Here is a 13,328-nt window from a genome sequence, read left to right on the forward strand (position 1 = left end):
ATTGTGTGCGGTCTGTTAAAATGAGATTCTGAGCCTGTCCTTTTTATTCTTCCTCCCCTCCCCTCCCCTCCCCTGTGCGGCGTTTGTCTGGAAAATCTCCAGTGACCCGGCTCGGCAGTCCCAGGCTGCAGTATTCTCTTTTTGTATTTGTTTTGTTTTCTAACAAGGGTCAAGTTGGCCAATAGACATGTCCCTGATGCTTATAGACAGCTGTCATGACTTCAAGTACTTACAATAGTTTAATTTTACATGGTTTCATGGTTCTGCACCAACAAGCACAGAAGCAAGAGATTTGTTTAAAAAAAATTAACAAAATCTGTACACAATTTTGAAACATCTAATTTTTAAATGCATTGACGGCTTCTCATGATAAAATTTACCTTTGTAAAAAAAGCTGAATATGCATCCATGGAGTCAGTAGAGCCATATGTATATATATATATATATATATATATATATATATATATAACCTTGTTATATTAATTAAAGTCCCATAATTACACATTTACACTCTTCTCACGACAGACCCTGAGGACTATAAATGTAATTCCTCAATTAAAATCACTCTAAATTACAGTTTTATTCAATTCTTTGTAGGAGCAGCCAGCTTTTTTCCAATAGTCGATTTTTTTTTTCTGGGTGAATCTATCTTTTATGTGATTAAAAAGACCTTCAGAGGTCTTACCTTGAGGATCACCATGTGGTGTATTTACACAGAAAATAATTCAGCCCATTGTAGCCCAGCAGCTAATGAGATTGGTTGTTAAGTGAATGACACAAAGGCTACAAGAAAAAAGCTTAGCGTTTCGGGTGAATATCACAGTGTCCCTGCACACACACATACACACACACCCCAAGCAAACACACTCTCTCAGCAGCGAGACTCTGGACTACCCTGTACCCCACCTCGATATTCTTCGGCTCCGTCTCCTCCCCGGTGTATTATGAGATGCAAAACAAAGGCTAAAATGGGCATGGTAAGTGGAGGTGGCGATTCTGCCCTTTCAGACATGTTAACGCTGGAGCATTTAGATGAAGGAGACAAGTGAATGTGTCTGCCTGTGTGAGGATGTGCTGTGCTGCGTGAGGCTCAGGCTCAGATAAGTAGATTAAGAGTAGGGTCAATATCATTGATGCTTTTTTGCATGACTCAAAAGAAGATCACCACCTTTTACTTGACTATTCTTAACTTTCAAATTGCTGCTGAAAGTTTTCTCTCTCCTTTCTTTCTCTGAGCTACTTTCTCGCCTTGTACCTGAACTTCATGTCAGGTTTTGTGACAGCTATGAATTCACAAAGGTTTATTTTTTGTGTGCCTGTGGTTGTTAAAGGTGTGGTTACTCTGTATTGTTGATCCTTGAGTGAAGCCTGACTCGCTGTTGTACAAGGATTTATCTAACAAGCAGTGAAACCTTTGACAGAGAAAAGTATGACAGCTAAGGAGAGGATCTTGTTAAGCACCTGGACTCAGTTTCCATCGATTACTACACTGTTTAGACACTCACTTAAACCTGAATAGATGTTGTTTTGACACAAGCATGCAGGATTTGAACACAGTGCAGATATCGTGTATGCTTGATCTCTGAATAGTGGCACTGGAGCATCACTGGTGATTGCTGTAATACAAAAATTCAAGTGCATTAGCTTATCATGCTCCACTGTCAGGCTGGAAAGTGGGTTAAACTCTATTGCGTATATTAAACCCTGGACTTAAGTCAAATTTACATTTTGTTAAAGATTACTCCTTTTATTGATGCATATAATCATATTCATGGACCATCTGCTGATTTGGCAAGCATGGATCAAACTCAAAAAACAGCCCTGCTAACCTTTTAAGTACAAAATAGTCTGGCTTAACTCTGCGAGCCCAGAAGTGTGTGCGAACGTGTGTGTGTGTTGAGTGTGAGAGATCGTATGGATATTGGATAATACTTAATTTAGATCCTCCAGGCTGCTCACACCATATTTTATTTTATCAGAATCGCTTTGGTAGAAGAACGGGGCTTGTGTTTGAACAACTGAGCAAATAATGTTTGTCTGACAATGAGCACAGCAAAATCTTGGTATAAGGAATCTGATTAAACTCTTGACCAAAGCGTACAGCTCTGAGTTTATATTTGTCACCATGGTTACGTGGATATCACAGTGCAGCATTGCACACTTCCACCTGATTGTGAACGGCTCCACGGGCCTCACCTTTTGAGTGCACTAAAACTCTGCTTAAGGTTTCTTCTAGTTATTCTAATAAGTGATTTAGTACTCAAGTATCTCCCTCTGTGTGTTTCACAGAAATAGGAATTTACCAATGGGCATCCTTACTGCATCAAATACTTATGTTCAGCTCATTCCAAACAAAGCTTACGCAGATTGAGAATTCATATGCCAGAGGTAAATCCGAGTTAACACGGATTTATACTGGCATGAGTTAAAGGACTAGAGTTTGTAATCCAGGTGGCCAAGGGATTTTACCATACAGTGGCAAAAATCACTTAAAACTCCCCCAACATCCTGAGCCACTGAGCTCAGTAAGCAGACAGATTGTTCAGAATTGATGACAGCACAAGTATATCAGAGCTGGACTCTGTGTTTGTGTGTGTGTGCATGTGTGTCCGCGTGTTTGCGTGTATGTACGTATGCCTGTGTTTGTGTGTGTGCGCATATGTGACCATGTTTGCTTCCTATATATACTCAATTAGTACTAAAGGGGCTGTTTAGAATAAGACCTTGACAGATTGGTATTATTTTCATTTACCATGGTAGGGGAGGTGTATTGGGAATACTGCCTTCTATCTGCATAGACATCAGTAGCACTAATAAAAAGACAACTAGCTCAATTTCAATGGCTGACTCATAAGTAAATTGATCAAAGTCTCTATAATATTAAAATAATTGATGTTTTAATAGACTTTAGCTTGATCACCATACTCACAACATTCAGAACACTCTGTGAAGAACAAAGGTGTGTGTGTGTATTTGTGTATGGGTGAGTGTGCGTGTGCGTGCACATGTGTGTGGAGGACAGAGGAGCAGAGATAGAGTGGAGTTGTTTAATGACAGGAACAGCTGACTCATTTAGAGAGAGCAGTGAAAGGTAATTAACCCTGGGAAAACTACAGCTGCCATGCGAGCTGTTCACTTCAGCGCAATCTGATTAGGAATCACTGCTCGAGTCCCTGACTCCTTTCAGACGCGTGTGTGTTTGAGGTAAACTTTTCCCTTTTGCCCCGGAGAGCCCCAGAGCACTGGAGACCTGCCTTTTGTGACGGGGGATTAGCTGGAACGGTTACTACGTTTCTCCAAATTGCAGACCACCTGGTAGCATTCATGCAACCTCCTCCATGAAAGGGCCTCCTTGGGCAGGAACAATGAGCAGGATTACTCTGGTCATTGTTACACCAGGACTGGAACTTCTTTTTCCCCGAACACCTGTCCCCAAATTAGACATGTTTGAAAAAAGCATGTTCATAACAAAATTCAAAGATTCAAACTAACATGAGAGTGGTTTGGCACACTGGAGACTTGCCAATGGACGAGTGTCTGCTGCGCCATTGATTATGCTATTGATGCAGAGTGTAGTGTAATAAGATACTAATTTTATTTGTCTCAATATTTTGGTGTTCTTAATTGGATTGAAATTCACAAATAAAATAGCATATCATCTAGGCCCCTTTCATACGACGAGAGATTTAAAAGCACCAGAAATTTGGTCAAAAACAGAAATTGGCTCTTTGATGTCAGAAGAAACAATCTGGACTTGGTGCCTCTGTGTGGTCCGGCTCCAGATGAACTCAATTTAGAGGGAAGGCTTTGCGATGACTTTGGAAAGCGATTACAAGATTCATAAATCACCTCGGCAAAGGTGTCACCATCTGACTCTTTTATGGGACTCTTGCTAACTCCGTCCAATAACAAGTTTCCCCTGTAGTTATGCCATCATAACAAATCATTGAAGCGATAGTAGCTAGCCAGGCTCCTAATTGTCTGTTAAGAATTCTGTGAGCTGTGTTCTTTTATTGAAGCATCTCTGTCTTGGAGAAGTGATAAGATGCCAATACGCTTCTCTATAAAAGTACTCTTTGGCAAAAGACACAAACACTTTGCTTGGCCGTCAGGGTAGCTGTGAGGCTGTTATATCTGAAATCGCAGTTGACTTCAAGATTTTTGAGTGTGTCTGCACGAATCCAGAAATCTCTATCAGACGGAGGAATGCTCATAAATTGCTGGCAGAATAAATTTCCTTCACATACAGTATATTTTTTTCTTTAATTTGAAAGAGCACATTCATACACAACACATATAAAAGCCTTTTTTTCTCACTTTATAAAATAAACTAATTATATAAAACATTCAAGGCCGTTAACTTAGAAAAGACTGTTCGGTATTTTGTCCCTTAAATTTAAATTATTTTCTTATTTTCTAAATAATACAACAAATCCACTGTTGATTAACCTTCAATTTTAATTTGAAGGTAACAAATAATTTAACATGGTGAAATAAAAAGAAAAAAAGATTTATACCAAGTTTTATCCCTAAATATGACTTGCTAGACATCTTTTGTCCTGTCCCCCCTCCTTAAACATACCCCACTCATTATTCTGATGTCCAGCTGGTATTTAGGGGACAGGGCGTCTAATGGCTTCCTGTCCTTTTTGTCCAAAAACAGACAAAGGGGAAAAGTTGTTTATCTAAATACTGTGAACAGAAGTAGATTTTAATCTCTGTGCAGAGCTTATTTTGCATCCAAATAACAAATGAACAGAGCTCTCACCTGCTCTCTGTGTAAAATTTGACCTGCTTTACCACAGAAAGGTGGGAGCACTGTCCAAGCAGGTACATTGCTGCTAGCTCACCTTTTCCTTCCAGCTATAGACAGACTGTGTGTGTGTGTGTGGCTGATTCTCTGCTCGCCTCAAACTGCCTATGGGGTATATATACATTTTGATCAGTTTGCTGTATCCTCAGACATTCATTACAAGGAAATATGAAAGTAAAAGGTGCAATCTCCCGCCGTTTGCTCTTTATTATACATAAACAGAAAACACTTAGCATGTAAAATTAATGTGAAAATTATTCCCGGGGTAAACTATAAACACAGAAGTTACCCTGCACATTTACCCTTTTTTTCTCCTTCCCCTAGATCAGAGTGTAATTGCCAGTAATCAGGTCTGTTTGCTGCTGATAAAACCACTCTGAATGCGAGGAACCCTCTTTGTGTGATGACTCAATTATGCCAGAAGTGGCTCATCAAACCTGGCCCATCAGCTGCTTTAATAAATAAGGAGGAAAACTTGCTGCAGGCGCATTATAATTCCATTCATTCCATAATTAAATCCATTCCAGTTTTAACCCTTCACTCAGTGTGCTTCTGGAAGAGGAAACAAAAACAAGGAGGTGAGGGGGGGGCGCGACACATGAGACAGTGACCTTGCACAGAGCACCCAACCGTTCCCTATAATTCAAAATGATACTGTTGAAGAAAGGTTAAGAGAAAGAAGCTCACACAGAAAAGGATGGGAATCAGTTAAGACGCAGCTCCTGCTTTTTTTGTTATATATATGCATTGTTTCCGCACAGCCTTAGACAGTAATTATATTAAAAGAGTAATCTAATCATAACAGTTGGTTGGTTGAGTGTGCAGCACTGACATTTTGAAATCTTATTTTGTGTAATCTCATTTGCCTCTATCATCTCGCCCGTACCCTCTATCTAAAGGAAATGTAAATAATGTAATTAATTTTATGGTCTCCAGAATCTTACTTTGCTACTCTGGCCTGGTTTATTGGTTTCAAGATGAGGTATCAGCGCAGAGTTTTTCACTCTATCACAATAATGTCTGTGTTAATTACACGAGAGTGTCCCAAGTGCACGGATAAGCTGGGAACAAGGGGACACAAAGACTCAAGGTCAGTGATGAATATCCACAGCAGCTGCACTGTATTAATAAGGCATTATATGAAAATAATAATAATAGCAGCACCCACAACAAAATGCGAGAGTGCGGCTAGAGTAATGTCAGGAGCGTTTGGGTGTTTTACAGATTTTTCCTCTCCACCATCTCTGCTTGGATGCAGCCTCTCTGATAATGGTGTGAGGCAATGGTTATTCATGATTGCCGGACTGGGAAGGTCTCCCTCTTTCTCTACCCCCAGTCACAGCCCATTCTCTCCTCTGTGGTGGGAATGCTAGCAGATGGGGTTGGGGGGAATGGGCTGGGCTCAAGGACACCTAGCAGCCAGATTAACACACAGAAAATCTCATAGACACCCAGCATCAGGCCGCCTCCTTTCCCCCAGAGAAATCTGCCCCAGACGAAGGGAAACCGTCCTCTGAGAAGCTTTATTTGTGTTGGACTTGGGGTTCGTGTATGTGTGTTTATGAGGAGGGGTGGGCGCATAAATATGATTCAGCAGATGACGAACCAGCTCAAATAGTAGTGAGGCTTTTTTCATATGCTAATGAAACAGAGTGAATAACCCTCCCTCCTTCACTCCCTTTCCTTTCCTCCCCCCAGTTTTGTTTTCCTGGGGAAATGCTCTGTGCTATATAATTAAGGAGATGTTGTTGTTGGTTTTTCTTTTTTTTCAAAGCTAACAGAAATAAATAATTCCATAATAAGATCTGTGAAGTGAAGAGGCTTAACATACTCATTGTGTTCTTCCTTGTTTTCCCTCTTGGATGTTTTATATGAATTAGAAGCGAGCAATTTGATCTCTGTCAAGCAATCAATTTGCATTGTACTCCTTATTCAAAGTGATGTGTTAATATGCTCTTTCCACCTTTTCTGACTGTATATTTGATCTAGAATGTAAACTTATAATATTAAAAACCATCAGAAGGTGGGTTTAAGTATAAAAAGTTAGAGATTGTAAAACTGAAGTTTACATGTTTGTATGTTTGGGGATTATTGTGTTACAGATAATGAATTACGTGATTGGCTCCTGAGAGATAAGAAGTGTGAAAGCGTCAACCAGGGTGGACAGTGTGGATCTGGTATCTCATCCTACAGAGCGTTCGGAAAACTACAGTTAAAGGTAAATAATCCTGAACGAGACTCCAACAGAGTTTTTCAATTTGAAATACAAAGTAGAAAAAATACTTTTGTTAGGGACAAAAAAGTCTCCAGGGGATAAATGATTGTGTAACAGTGTTTTGGATAAGTAGCATGCTAAGTGGTAGAGTGTCACTGCTCCTTTGACCACAGTGATCACAAACTGAGATTGGTTTTAACTTATGCAAAGCTGTGGGAGGCTGACAGATAATAAACTCTTTTAAAGGTGGAGCTGAGTCTGCTTGTTCTAAAGTGATCGCTGCCTTTAGGTGTCAGGATGTCTCGGCTCGATTTCTACCTGATGAAACTTTTCTTCTTAAACCATAACAGGAAGTTTAGATAGATATTTATTAGGTTTAATACAACAATACAGTGCTTAACTTTTATTATTAAAGCAACTAAGTGATGTACTGTGCTGGTTTAGATGTCTCTAGTCGATCTCAAGTCTTTGTCAGTTGAATTTCAAACTTAAATAAATGGAAATCAATGACAACCCAAGATGATTGGAAAACCCTTTCCCAAAACAATTGTTCTTTAGAATTAGTAGTGATATTAAATGAACATGTTTTAAAGAAAAACCCTTCATTTCTAACATGAATGTGGAAGCTAAACCCCAAAAATCTGCGTACACAGATTAAATAAATTATCTATTGTTTGACTTTGAATTTATCTATTTGTTCTGCTTAGCATCACGTTTGTGATGTGGTTTTTCATGCCAGTATGACCTGTTAATAAACCCGAGCATCTACCAAGGCCTTTCTTGTTGTCATGTGAATTAGATTTGTACAGCCGGCATCAGCAGGATATCTTCTAATGACAGAAAATACAAAACTTACAAAAAAAGGGTTTCAGGTTTCTTGACAGACTAAAATTTATGTAACCTGTGAAACTGGATACTGTTCCCATTGTGCTGGAAAAGAAAACAGAGCCACAGTCAGACGTATGATACAACCTTATACCTGTTTTTCATTGGTTGGACAAACATACGACTTGATATAAAATGATGAATTGCAACACAATTTTATTTATTCTTGTAGCAATCACTCTCGCTTTTTTATTTTATTTAACTCACTCTAGCAATCTATTATTATAGCAGTAATCTTTTTAATGATTAACCAGAGGAACTATGAATAGAATGAAAAAAGTGTAACAACTAAAGTGATAAAATATTGTTGTTTTAATATCTGCACAACAGGAGCAGGTCTAAATGTCAAGTAAAGAAAAAAAACAACCTTGGCAATAAACGTGTGTGACTCAGTGGTGATATTTAGGTAAACTGATAACATCATTTTGAACTTTGATTAATGTCCATGCTACAGTCTCAAATTGCAGCATGTAAGAGCAACATTTTGCCTACAGAACAACAAAATCATCCAAAATGTTGAAACATGTCTGTGTGGAAAAGTGTTCCGAACTAATGAGGTACATTCGTTTTTACAGAATGTAATCTATAGTGTTTGGGAGTTGTTTGTCTCAATAGGCTGTAGTAATCAAAAGTAATGAACCTATTATGAGCAGGACCTCAGAGGGCCCGGCGTGGCATTAAGAGTGTGGCACATAAAAGGTTTATTAAAGGAAATTAAGGTCCATCACTGCCACACCTGCTCCCCTATTATAAATGTATGACAGGTCAGTGCCTTCAATCACAACAGCAAACGAGAGAGAGGAGTCATGTTTCCCATTACCAGGGAAAAGTAACAGCATATCCTATGACTCACAGATTTCACTGGCCTGTGACCACTATACGCCACCATCAGCCTGGAATAATTACGTTTAATAGGTTTTATTTGGGACCCACAAGCAACAGCCAGTGAGAGTGGATGGATTTTAGCAACTATTTTTGTCTAAACACACACAGCGAGGTGCTGTCCGTGCGTCAATATCATTATTTAGAGTCATTACATTTTACTCACCTTTGAAAGTTTTTCCCTCTAACATTATACTTTATGTGCATGAATATTATGGCTGTTTTAGAGGCTCTTCCTGATGCTGCCGTGCATACAAATTTTAAGGCTAACTGGCTTTTGGGCGACTGACGAAAATCAACTGCTATATTTAAAAAAAAATTTACATTTCAAATAAAATAAATCAGTTGGGGCTCATGTGTATTTTCCATGTTTCATGTATTTACAGATGGAGTCTGATGGTGAGGAGCAAACCCTGAAAACATGTAACAGTAGCACAGGTGAGTACAGCACACACACACACACACTCCACTTACCACCTATGGTTAGGGGTATCAGTTCAACAATTCAACTTTATAACTGTCAATTTTATATATTATCTTACCGGTCTGAAGAGCACTGCACTACCATTTCATTATTCAGAGGGGAATAACTTCATTAAATTGGAACACTGGCTCAAATTAGTTAAGGAGTGTGCATATGTTGTGTGATTGAAAACCTCTAGACTGGATATGTCATTATGCAAGTGTTCGGGGCCTCTGAGGCTCGCCAGCTCACGTTAGAGCTATTATTACATTTGAGGAAATTCATGAAAAGTGTTATTATTGGTTGTGCTTCATGGGAGCACGGGTAGAACTTGTGAATGAGATTGATGCAGGCCTCTGGGAAAAATTGATTTAGCCTTTTAGATCATGTTGTTGGTGCCTCAGAGAACGAGCAAACTGAATGAAATGCTTTTCAGATCAATGACGAGACCACTTCTCCGTTCTTATGCTGATTGTACCCGATGGCATTGTAAAAGAGAATACAATATATGGTAAAAGGCTGAATGAGGCGGTGTTAGCCCTGCTGCTATCATCCCTAAAATGTTATCTCCAAAACAAATATTTAAAGAACATTGTAAAATTTCATTATTTATAGCCCAAAAGTGGTGAGTCACCTTGAACCTTTGATGAAGAACATATTGACAGATGCTGCTCTACTGTAGTGGAAATGTAAACATGACTTTTTTATCTGTTCTATCTTGGCCTTTATTTCACAGGGCTGGCCGACTGCATGGCGGAGACAAACAGGTACAATACAAACGATCTGAACAGTTGTTCATGTTTATCTTAAAGTTTAAACATTTTAGTTATTGAACCTTTACAATGAGCCAGCTGAAGCCTCTGCTGACCCTGCTGTGCTTTTTGTCTGTTCCCCTCTTCCCTCCAGCCCATATGGGTCCATGGCGAGGAAGAGGAGTGCTCAGGAAGGGGTGCAGGGCGCCCCCGTCAACAAGAGAAAGTCCCTGCTGATGAAGCCCCGCCACTACAGCCCTAGCGAGGCATGTGAAGAGGAGAGCGAGGACCTGGCACCGCCACAGGACAAAGAAGAGCTGAGGAACATTGACACTCCAGCAGGTAAACAGATGTCCTGTTGTTTTGTCTGTTTTGATGAACAATTGACGCTGAATTTTAAAATCCCATCTGTTGCATTCATATTTCCCTCCCTCTGCCATCAGCCAGCAGCCGCAGTCATTGTGCAGTGGAAGTGAAAGACTACACTGCTGGGTCCACATTAGTTGTGTCTCACGTCCACAAATTGAAGTTTTGACAGCTGATCTGCCATGATATTTTTGGCGTGGCTTTACCCTCGTTTGATGAGGCCAGATTTCAGACCCCTCATCTGTCCTCATTCAATAGCCAGTTCAATCCCATTGAATGCATAGAATGAAAATGTGAATGGGGGAGTGCACCAGTTCACTTTGATTTAAATTAAACTTCCTCCACTCTTTTATATAGAATGGTTATTGAAGCAGCCTATTGTGGAGGAACAAATGAGTTGTCAGCATCGCTTGGCTGATGTTCTGATGTTGTTCTTTTATTTATTTATTTAAGATTTCACTCAACCACAGGAGGATTTCATCAACAACTGTTTATTTTCACTTATGCCGCTGTCCCTTTCAATAGTGAAAATATTTTTGTTTTTTCCTAATGAATTGTATTTTGTGCATTTGGCAACAATGCTTGTGGTGTACATGTGCATTTTCACCCACTATAATCTGCACTGATTTGGTATATTTTTAATGATGTAACTAAGCAACAAACGTAATTGTCCCTTTCAAAAGCTTTTGTTGGGCCCTCTAACACAGTCTAATACATAATTAGGCATAATGTCTACAGCTCATTATAGTACACATGTGTGTAGTTAAATGGACCAGGAGAGTAGCTCACTGAATTGTGTGGATTCATTGGAAATGGAATTTATTTGTTTCCTGAGTTCATATTACATTACAATTATCTAAGTAATTCACTGTGCATCATCAGTTTTTCCTTTTGTTGTTGTGTGTTCCCGATATGTTTTCGTTTTATCACCCCACATTGATTGACTGCTGTATATATTCACCATCTGAACCTGATATTCAGGGGATGATAGCTTTAAAACAAAACAAATCCAGCCAGTGTTAAAAAAAAGAAGTCTAATGAGTGTCAAATGAACACGGATAATGATAGAAACATATTCACAACATGTTTTGCTGTTATCAGATTTGGGGCCTATTTTCTGTGGGAAAATGAAAAATTGGGAAAAGTGGACTGCAGGCAGTACGAATTTTTGCATTGGGAAGCTGCTCATATCTGCATTTTAACAAAAAGGGAGAAAAATAAGCCTCTTGTTTGGTCGAGCCACACTGTGTTCAACTCCAGCCAACTGCAGCCCTGCTGCAGAGTGCTGGTAATGGCTATTCTGGAGTACAAACTGTTCACCTGTTCCAACACACAAACCACTGGAGGGATCCAAGTTTTTTTCCTCAATCTCTTTCCCTTTTTGCACTTATGTGTGTGTGTGTGTGTGTGTGTCTGTCTGTGTATACGTCTGTGTGCTTTTCTGACTGTATGCGGCTGTGTCAGGCCTGGGAGTCCATCTGGATGAAAAACAAAACCCTTGTTGCTTTCCTCATAAATGTAAATACGTGTAACTGGCTTTAATTTTTCTTTTTCGACAGGGTTTGTCTCCAGACACCCCTTTTTCAAATATTGTCCGCAGCAGGGAACAGATAGAGACACATTGTAATGTTGCCCAGGCACAGTGTATTTGAAAGCAGACATGTCAAATCCACTGCAAACAATAATGCACAAAATCATATAAAACAGTTACGTAGTTTTTTTTATTAGTGCTCGATAATTTCTGCCATATTTTAAAGCTCTTTTGCTGAGGATTAAGTTTGTGTGATGCTCCCATTAATGAGAGGTAGCTGTCTGATAATGCCTATATCTGTGTCATCCTCAACACTGTCTGATTTGATTCTCACAATCTATCGCTATCTATCTTCTCAGTCTATCGAATCCTACTTTCGGGTCAGTCTGTGGTGTCTGGCCACTTAAGAGGATATAGGGTCCAGCCTGCTGAAAGTAAAAACCCTCACAGTCCAAAGCGCCTTAATCGAGTATAAGTTTGACTGGTTTTTGGGATCAAGAGAGATTTTGTCGAATCAATCCAGATGATATCTTTCTATTGTTAATCACTGACCACGACTTAATATTATCAGTGGCGTTAATAAAGTGTTGTCTCAGATGCATTTTGAGGGATAATAACGCTAACCCTCTTTGTCTGCTCCACTGATCAGACTCTCTGCGTTTCACACAATCTTGTGGCTTTCTGCGCCTGTGACTGGGATATCTGGATTTATTCTAAAAGATGGAGGGCCAAAGGTCAATGCTAATTAAATTATTGAGAGCACGCAGCAAAACCATCTGGAGAAAAGAGAGATTATATAAAATGAGTGTTAAAATTTAGAAGGCTACACAAATATATTTCATTAATCTGCAATAATGCATGTGGCATACATGAAATCTTATCACACCCACAAGGATTTAGAAAAAGCCTAACACTAAAAGTGTATTAAGGCTATAAATTTATATTATGTATAAGAAATATATTATTAGAAAAGGTTTTGTAATTTTCTGCAACATTCTGCATTTTATTGGTTTATCGTGGGTAAAAGTTAAACATTAAATTACAAGGATTTTTGTTGTAAATGAGGAAATGGGGGATATTTTTCTCAACAAGTCCCACATCAACTATATCAATGATTTTAATTATAATATAAAATAGCCTTTTAAAATGTGTATTTCAGTCAAATTAATTCTTAATTGGTTGATAATCATAATTTGAGTTAAATAAATAAAATAAAAATTAATAGTTTGACAATCACACTTTTCCTAGTAAAGCTGCTTATAATTGTAAATATATTCAAATATGTTTATAATGTAAATGTATCTTGTATTTTTGTGGCTATTTTTTTGTCATGTTAATTTGGCAAGCTTCTTATTCCTGTTGTGTATTGTTGGCTGTTGAGCTTTCGACACTTTCATCCAACAAGTCAGTGTATGGCCGGC

The 13,328-nt window shown here is 38.9% G+C and overlaps 1 protein-coding gene across 4 annotated transcripts in view; it reads left to right on the top strand.

Annotated features, from left to right (window-relative positions):
- st18 (ST18 C2H2C-type zinc finger transcription factor) overlaps window positions 1–13,328 on the top strand; it is a 40,053-nt gene that overhangs the window by 12,074 nt on the left and 14,651 nt on the right. For all 4 annotated transcript variants that reach the window (XM_020099787.2, XM_020099828.2, XM_020099793.2 and 1 more), the window contains 4 exons: window positions 6,916–7,031; window positions 9,182–9,233; window positions 9,995–10,025; window positions 10,165–10,352. In XM_020099787.2, coding sequence (XP_019955346.1) covers window positions 6,916–7,031; window positions 9,182–9,233; window positions 9,995–10,025; window positions 10,165–10,352 — 387 coding nt within the window. Of the gene's footprint in view, window positions 1–6,915; window positions 7,032–9,181; window positions 9,234–9,994; window positions 10,026–10,164; window positions 10,353–13,328 lie in introns of those variants that run through there.

The sequence above is a fragment of the Paralichthys olivaceus genome, chromosome 16 (genome assembly GCF_024713975.1).
Source record: "Paralichthys olivaceus isolate ysfri-2021 chromosome 16, ASM2471397v2, whole genome shotgun sequence".
Classification (NCBI taxonomy): Eukaryota; Metazoa; Chordata; class Actinopteri; order Pleuronectiformes; family Paralichthyidae; genus Paralichthys; species Paralichthys olivaceus.